At 59.5% G+C, this 7,198-nt stretch overlaps 3 protein-coding genes across 3 annotated transcripts in view; 2 read left to right on the top strand and 1 right to left on the bottom strand.

Annotated features, from left to right (window-relative positions):
• The window catches only part of LOC108509461 (hematopoietic lineage cell-specific protein-like), a 17,491-nt gene extending 17,207 nt beyond the window's left edge, over positions 1-284 (top strand). Inside the window, exon 15 of the mRNA XM_017838902.1 lies at positions 223-284. Coding sequence (XP_017694391.1) covers positions 223-284 — 62 coding nt within the window. The remainder of the gene's footprint in view (positions 1-222) is intronic.
• A 39-nt stretch (positions 285-323) lies between these two features.
• LOC108509465 (nucleoside diphosphate kinase 6-like) lies at positions 324-3,270 on the bottom strand. Its single transcript, XM_017838907.1, has 6 exons — positions 3,191-3,270; positions 2,946-3,048; positions 2,828-2,867; positions 2,375-2,535; positions 2,020-2,177; positions 324-551 (listed from the first exon to the last, which is right to left on the bottom strand). The coding sequence occupies exons 1-6, from the start codon at positions 3,263-3,265 to the stop codon at positions 426-428; spliced, it is 663 nt and encodes a 220-aa protein (XP_017694396.1). The 5' UTR covers positions 3,266-3,270; the 3' UTR covers positions 324-425.
• Positions 3,271-3,380: 110 nt separating this feature from the next.
• Positions 3,381-7,087, top strand: LOC108509460 (rab-like protein 2A). The gene is made up of 7 exons (XM_017838901.1): positions 3,381-3,532; positions 3,610-3,639; positions 3,764-3,843; positions 5,088-5,167; positions 5,918-6,029; positions 6,607-6,704; positions 6,953-7,087. The coding sequence occupies exons 1-7, from the start codon at positions 3,387-3,389 to the stop codon at positions 7,085-7,087; spliced, it is 681 nt and encodes a 226-aa protein (XP_017694390.1). The 5' UTR covers positions 3,381-3,386.
• Positions 7,088-7,198: the final 111 nt, after the last annotated feature.

Here is a 7,198-nt window from a genome sequence, read left to right as displayed (position 1 = left end):
TTGTGGGCTGTCAAAAGTTGTGGGCTGTCAAAAGCTGTGGGCTGTCAAAAGTTGTGGGCTGTCAAAAGCTGTGGGCTGTCAAAAGTTGTGAGCTGTTAAAAGTTCAAGGCAGCCACTTTGTTCACACTGCTGGAATCAGTTGCATCCAAGTGCACCATCACCATGGCAGGTCTGAGCAGGCATGTTCAAAGGGGCCATTTCCCCAAATGGAATAACTGCAAGTGTGTAGGAGAAAACCCCAAAACTTCAACAATGAGAAGTGTGAGCCAGGAATCGTCAGTTAGTGATGTGCCAAAGGAATATCCAAAAAGGGAAGCACAACATAAAAGGTAAAAACAGTCAAGTTTAATAACTACAAGAAGAACACACAAAACTGAGTAAATCCTCCAGGAATCACCACCAATTTACAAAATACCAGTAAAGTATCAGCAGCATCGAGGACAGCAGCTCTCAGACCTGTGTGAAGGCACACAGGATCCTGAGCAGATCCACCCTGGACACTGCTGGGGACAGGGACAGCAGCAATGTCCCGCAGATCCCTGGATCTGTACCTGGAACAGAACAACGACCATTTGATCCCAGACAGGAGGAAGAGGAAACACAACTGCAGATGTGTTCGACCATGATAGCTCTGGGCAGTACTTCCCACAAGAGAGCAACCCCTCACAGAGTTCTGGGAGCACACAGAGTCCCTGCCTTGGTCTGTGACACACCAGGGCACTGGTGAACCTCAGACTGTCACCAGCTGCAGTGACCAGCACCATCCACACCTGTCCCTCGTCCCTGCAGGAAGGGGAGTCGGGCTCAGCCTTCCTGCCCCAAGCACAGCACATCACACCTTCCCCAGCCTGTGTATTTGGGATTACCAGAAGGAATTCCCTCTACAACACGGCACTGGAACTGGAGCAGCAGCACCGTAAAGGCCTGTGGGGGAACAGTGTAAATGCACTAAACCCCTGTACAGGAACTGACCTCACAGACCATCACACAGGGGAACATAGATCAGCCTGCCAGGACCTGGCTCTGTACCTCCACACCCAGCCCTCCTGCACCACCATGTCATCATTCCATCACTTATCCACATAACTAAATGGCTTTGTCCATCCCTTTTCCCAAGGACACAGAACTGTCCAGTGAGGCCACAGACACTGAGGGCTCCGAGCTGCCTTCAGGTGTTTTGTCACAAGGCCTCACGCGAGGAGCCCCTGGCAAAGCTTCTCAGCCCCTGCCACCTGCAGTCAAATTCATTATCCAGCCCTGGACTGTCAATCCAGGAAATCCAGAGCTCCACAGCCACTACTGAATTCCACCAAATCTGCTGCTCTTGTGCCCCAGGCAAACCAAAAGCACAAACCAGAGGATCCTCAAAGGCACTGGGCTTCTCCACACCTTCCTGCCAGGTGCTTCCAAACCTTTGTGCTGCAGCAGGTCAGCCCAGGCTCAGTGGAGCTCATGGGATGTGCTGCATTCCTGCCAGGAGCAGCTCCAATTGTGCCTCCACCTGACACAAGTCAGGACACAAACCCCAGGACAGCCTCACTTTCCAACCTGGCTGCACACGAGTGAGGACAGCACGGCTCATCTTGCCCTGCTGATGCCTTTTTTAGGCTCTTTTTCCCGCTTTCAGCCTAAAGCACAGTGGGAACAGCCAACAGAGAACCTGAGGCCTACCACCAACAAAAGCAGTTGCAATCCAACTGGAACAAGCAACCTCTGATCCACCTGGCCCTGGACCAACTCACCTGTCTTATTCACACCCAACCAAACTCGAGGGCCAGTGAGCTGCATGGCCGGACTGTCAGTGGGAGCATTGCTGGAGGAGCTCTTCCTACAGCACCCCAGCACCCGCCTGCTGCCCCAACAACCTGACCCTGGGGAGCGCGACATCACGCACACGAGGCTCTCCCTCTCCCACAGTCCCCGAAGCATGGCACAGCTCTCCGTCTGGTGCCCCAACAGAGCACCCACAGGTGCTGCCAGCTCAGCAAAGCAAGCCCTACCGCAGGTAACTCAGGTCACCTCTGCCTCGTCTGCCCGGAGCACGCGGTGCACGCGCTCCTCGGGGCTGTAGAACACCTGCCCACGGCGCAGCCGCGGCTCGTCCTGCTCGTACCAGCGCTGCTCATCGAACTCGGGGAAGAAAAAGGCAATTTCTCTGCTGGCTGAGGCGGGTGAGTCTGTCAGAAAAGAGGAAAAGGTGATGGGAGATGCCTGCCTGGCACCGCGAACACGTGCTGGGCTCCAAAGGCACCTGGTGCGCAGAGTCTGCACCAGGGAACACATCGTCCACTTGGAGCCCCAGAACTAAAGCAAAGGCAGACAAAGCACCATCGTGCCTGCCTCCCTGAGCACCAGCCAAGCAGGACAGGCCTACCTGAGCCATGGGTGGTGTTCCTGGTGTCCGTAAGGCCGTAGGCTCCTCGGATGGAGTCCGGGTCACTGTGTCGGGCTCGGAACACTTTGGTGGGTCCCATCAGGGATCTCCAGCGAGGGACAGCGTTCTCATGGGCCAGGATGTAAGCCCACATGGGGCCACTGCGGGAAGGGCCCAGGAGAAGCAGAAGAAAAGGTTACGAAGGGAACAGCTCGTTCGTCCTTGGAAACCTGCACAGTGCGGCTGCCAAGGGCTGCTCTGCCGGGACCCCGGGAAGGGGCACGGACCTGTCCTGCAGGACCCCGACACTCCTCACCCTGCGGCCGGAGCCTTCCAGCTCCGCACACCCCGCACACCCTCCGCGGCTCCCAGCGGGGCTCCCATCGCCGGGCGGCCCCTCCACGCGCGGGTCACCTGCAGCGCGGGGCCGCCCCGCACACCTGCGGCAGGTACCTGGCCATGAACTCCACGAGCCGCTGGTAGAAGAACCGCCCTGCGGGGAGACACGGGCCGAGTCAGCGCCGGGCCGAGGCAGCGCCCCGCTCCCGCAGCCCCGCAGTCCCGCCCGTACCCGCGTGCTCCCGGTAGAAGCGGCGGCTCTGCTCGGGGCCGCACCGCAGCTCCTTGGCGCGCACGATGAGGAACCGGTGGCGGAGGATGGCGGCGTGCACGGCCTGAGGAAACAGGGGCGTTGCTGGGCGGGCGGGCCGGCGCGGTGCCCGGCGCGGTGCCCGGCGCGGTGCCCGGCGCGGTGCCCGGCGCGGTGCCCGGCGCGGTGTCGCCCTGCCCTGCCCGCCCGTCCCGCCCGGCGCTCACCTCCCGCACCAGCGGGTGCGCGACCGCGTCCGGCTTGAGCAGCGCCAGCGTCAGCTGCAGCCGCGGGGCCGCCATGGCCGCGCCGCACGGGCGGGGGCGGGGCCCGATGGGGCGGGGCGGAGGGGAGGCGGGGCGGGGGCGGGGCCAGGAACGGTCCCCGCGCGTTGCGTGGCAGCGGGGACGCGCAGGCGCGGCCATGGCGGCGGCGGAGGGGCCGCGGCCGCGGGAGCGGGAGCGGGAGCGGGAGGAAGCCCGGGACGGGGCGCGGGACGAGGCCGCGGCCGGCGCTGAGGAGACGGTGAAGATCATCTGCCTGGGCGACAGCGCCGTGGGCAAGTCCAAGTGCGTGGGGGCGCGGGGGGCGCGCGGGGTCAGCGGCGGGGCCCGCGGGCTCACGGCGGCGCGCGCTCTCTCCGCAGGCTGCTGGAGCGGTTCCTGCTCGACGGCTTGTATCCTTGGGAGCGGGGGAGCGGGGGAGCGGGGCCGGCGGACGGGGGGGCCCGGCGGAGCGACGCCGGTGGTCGCGGCGGAGCGGGGTCGGCGCCTCTCCCTGGGCTCCTTAACGCGCCGCAGCCGCCCCCAGCAGCTCTCCACGTTCGCGCTGACGCTGTACCAGCACCGCGCCCGCGTGGGCGGGCAGGAGGTCCGCGTGGGTGAGTGGGGACAGCCGGGGTGCGCCCGGGGACGTGGCGGAGGGAACGGCTGGGGAGGGCGGAGATCTCCTCGCTCTGGATCTTGGTTAGGCTTTTAGATAGACTACAATATCCTGATGAATCCGGTGGCCTTCTGTGACGGGACTGCAGCGTTGATGGATGGGGCAAAGCGACTGCCATCATCCCCCTGGGCTTGGCAAAGCTTTGGGCACTGTCCCCACGATATCCGGGGCTCTGAGCTGGAGAGACAGGGGGATAGGTGGGTGGGTGGACGGATGGACACTCGGGGGATGAGGAACGGGCTGGACGGCTGCATGCGGAGTCGTGGTCATGGCTCATTGTCCATGTGGAGACCAGGAGGAGGGGGGTCCCTCGAGGGTCTGTCGGGGTTGGGGCCAACACTGTTCAACATCTTTGTTGTGACAGGGACACTGAATGCAAATGTGGTCTGATGGGGACCTGTCTGTATTTAGGCATTTTAAGAAGTCACCATCCTGCAGGTCTGGCCCAATGTCCAGTCAGACACCAATATTAGAGCAGAGGAATCCCTAAGAAAAGTGGCTTACAGCCTACTGGGATTTGGGTGCAGCAGCACGCTTGGGTCCAGCTGACAGAGGTGTGACCACGTTGGGGTGCTTAGCTGAAGCTGTGCAGATTTATACAGCAAACTAGACCCAGATGTGAGCCTACAAACCTGCAGAAGGCATTGCAGGATCCAGGTGTACACGGAGCTTCATGGGCTGGGACCTGTCTGCCTCAGGCTGACTTACCTCCAGCACTTCAGAGCAAGTCCTGCCCCTGGGAGGCAGAGCTGGATATCTGCGAGAGGAGATACAGCATTGCCTTTGGCAGGACCCTGGCTGACCATCACTGGGTCAGAAATCAGCAGTTTCCAGCAGCTTTTGGAGGTTTAGTTGGTTTCCCATTGTCATCCCTAGTGACAGAGGGCCAGGCATTGCTGCTGTTCTTTGCACTTCTGCCTGGTTTCATCCTGCTGTCCCATACAACTCGTGTCACTGGTGTCTTCTCCTTTGCTCGTGGCCAGTGCCAGCACAGCCCTCAGCTGAGCCCAGCTAAGGAAAGTTCCCAGCTGGGCACGATCTCATAACCCTCGAGTGTTTTGGATTGGTGAGGTGAAACCCAATTTGTGACCCGGAGCAGGTGGGCTGGGCTCTGCCTCCAGGGGGTAAGTTGTGAGGAAAACAGAGTGACTTGTGTCGTTCTGAACTGTTTCTGTGTTACAGACTTCTGGGACACAGCGGGCCAGGAGCGGTTCCAGAGCATGCACGCCTCCTACTACCACCAAGCCCACGCCTGCATCATGGTGAGGGAGTCTGGGCCGGGAGCTGGTGGGATTTGGGCTCGGAACGGTCCCGGTGACACTTGGCCTTTGTGTTGCTTTTATGGTTATGCTGCCATTTATTCCTTGTCTCTTCCAGTGGTTCAAAAAATTTTCCTAGATTGTTCTTTGTTCTCTCACCAGATAAAGCCCCTGTAGCTGGGCTTGCTTAGCTCTGGTCTGTCTCTCCTGGCAGTACTGTCCTCCATCTCCTGGCTCTGCTGTCCTCTCAATGTCCTCACATTTGTCCCTGTTCCCAGTTTCATGGCTCCTCACCTGCTCATGTCTCCTGGTTTGTCTCCTATTACTCCCACTTTCCACTGCACCTCACCACCTGGGAGCATGAGTCGCCTTCACTGGTGCTTTAGTTGTCAGAGGAACTAAACAGAGATGAACAGAGAACAGAGGATGCCACATCTTACCCTGCTGGGCACCGACTGTTCCCGGTGCTGGCTCCCTGTGTTGGTGGCAGGAACTTGTCACAGGGCACAGTCACAGTGTAAAGGACATCAAGGGGCTGTTTCCTGCTGGCTGCATATACTAGGGCTTGTGGATACTCTCCCTTTCTCTTTCATCCTTTCTAACAACACCCAGTTTCCTTTGTCATGTCCTCCTGGGAACATTCTGGATTCTGTCCTTGTGTTGCTCAGAGATGTCCCAGGCTGCTCGGAGCTGTCCAGGGTCAGTCACAGCTGTCCTGGATTGGCCCTGGCATAGCTGGTTCTCTTTTGGAAGGTGTTTGATGTGCAGCGGAAGGTCACCTACAAGAACCTGAACAGCTGGTACAGGGAGCTGAGGGAATTCCGCCCGGAGATTCCCTGCATTGTGGTGGCCAACAAGATTGATGGTGAGTGTACCTTCTGCACCCAGCCTCCCAGGGTTGTGGTGGGATTCACTCTTATGTCTCTTGGGTCCAGAGGATTTCCTGAGTCCCCTGGGCTGGGTCCTCTGCTGATCTCGCCTGCTGTCTCACAGGTGGTTTTCCTATGTCACCAGCAGTTAAAAATGCAGATTGGATCCATTTGAGGTTTATCCCAGTGATGTCCTTTCAATTCCTTCCTTACCACCAGAAAGAACCCAAAGGTGATTGGAGCAGCACCTGGTCAAAAATGGCAGGAAAAGGAGAAAAAGCTGTTTTATGGCTTCCCCAGATCACTCAGGGATGGCCTTGGTACCCCTTCTTCAGCCTGCACAGGCTCCTCTGTGCTGAAGTGCCTCAATGTACCTGCTGGCAAAACTGTTCACCTGGCTCTGCAGGTGGCTGGAAGGTTCCCTCCCGTTGGGAATGCCAGCCAGTCCTTCAAGATTGCTGGGGCTGTGGCTCTCTGGGTCCTGTGGCAGTGCCTGGTGTGGCACCCAGGGGACGCCCACCCTCGGGATCTCCTGCCCTGTCTGACTGACCCTGTCTCCTTTGTCTGCCCCAGCGGATATGAAGGTGACCCAGAAAAGCTTCAACTTTGCCCGGAAGTTCAGTTTGCCCTTTTACTTTGTGTCTGCTGCCGACGGCACCAACGTGGTGAAGGTGAGATGGGCTGGTTGACTGCTGGGCTCGGTGTCCGTGGGGCCCCTCAGCAGCCCAGGGACACGGGGGCTGCTGTGGGCACGGGCAGCGGCAGATGGGCTGGTCCATCAGTTCAGCTCCCTGAGGGGCTGGTGGCTACCGAGTTTGCAGAGGTTCCCTTGGGATTTGGGAACAGTCTCCATCTTCTACAGAAACCCAGTGCCCATGTGCCCGATCCTGGGAGTGATGGGCCTTGTCCTTTCCCCCAGCTCTTCAACGATGCCATCAGACTGGCCGTGGCTTACAAACAGCACTCGGGAGACTTCATGGACCAGGTCCTGCAGGAGCTGGAGGTAGGGAAGGCTCTGTCCCTGCTCCCTCTTTCCTGCAGGAGCTGGAGGTAGGGAAGGCTCTGTCCCTGCTCCCTCTTTCCTGCAGGAGCTGGAGGTAGGGAAGGCTCTGTCCCTGCTCCCTCTTTCCTGCAGGAGCTGGAGGTAGGGAGGGCTCTGTTTCTC

This window comes from Lepidothrix coronata, unplaced genomic scaffold (assembly GCF_001604755.1).
Source record: "Lepidothrix coronata isolate B3197 unplaced genomic scaffold, Lepidothrix_coronata-1.0 Scaffold368, whole genome shotgun sequence".
Lineage (NCBI taxonomy): Eukaryota > Metazoa > Chordata > Aves > Passeriformes > Pipridae > Lepidothrix > Lepidothrix coronata.
Note: the sequence above shows the minus strand (reverse complement) of the source record. Positions and strands in the feature narration are given on the sequence as shown.

Coding starts and splice junctions, on each gene's coding strand:
- LOC108509465 (XM_017838907.1), bottom strand. CDS start 3,265: ATGGCGGCCCCGCGGCTGCAGCTGACGCTGGCGCTGCTCAAGCCGGAC. Junction 3,049..3,190: donor CGCACCCGCTGGTGCGGGAG/GTGAGCGCCGGG, acceptor CTGTTTCCTCAG/GCCGTGCACGCCGCCATCCT. Junction 552..2,019: donor TCCGGGCAGACGAGGCAGAG/GTGACCTGAGTT, acceptor GTTCTGTTCCAG/GTACAGATCCAGGGATCTGC.
- LOC108509460 (XM_017838901.1), top strand. CDS start 3,387: ATGGCGGCGGCGGAGGGGCCGCGGCCGCGGGAGCGGGAGCGGGAGCGG. Junction 5,168..5,917: donor AAGCCCACGCCTGCATCATG/GTGAGGGAGTCT, acceptor CTCTTTTGGAAG/GTGTTTGATGTGCAGCGGAA. Junction 6,705..6,952: donor ACGGCACCAACGTGGTGAAG/GTGAGATGGGCT, acceptor CCTTTCCCCCAG/CTCTTCAACGATGCCATCAG.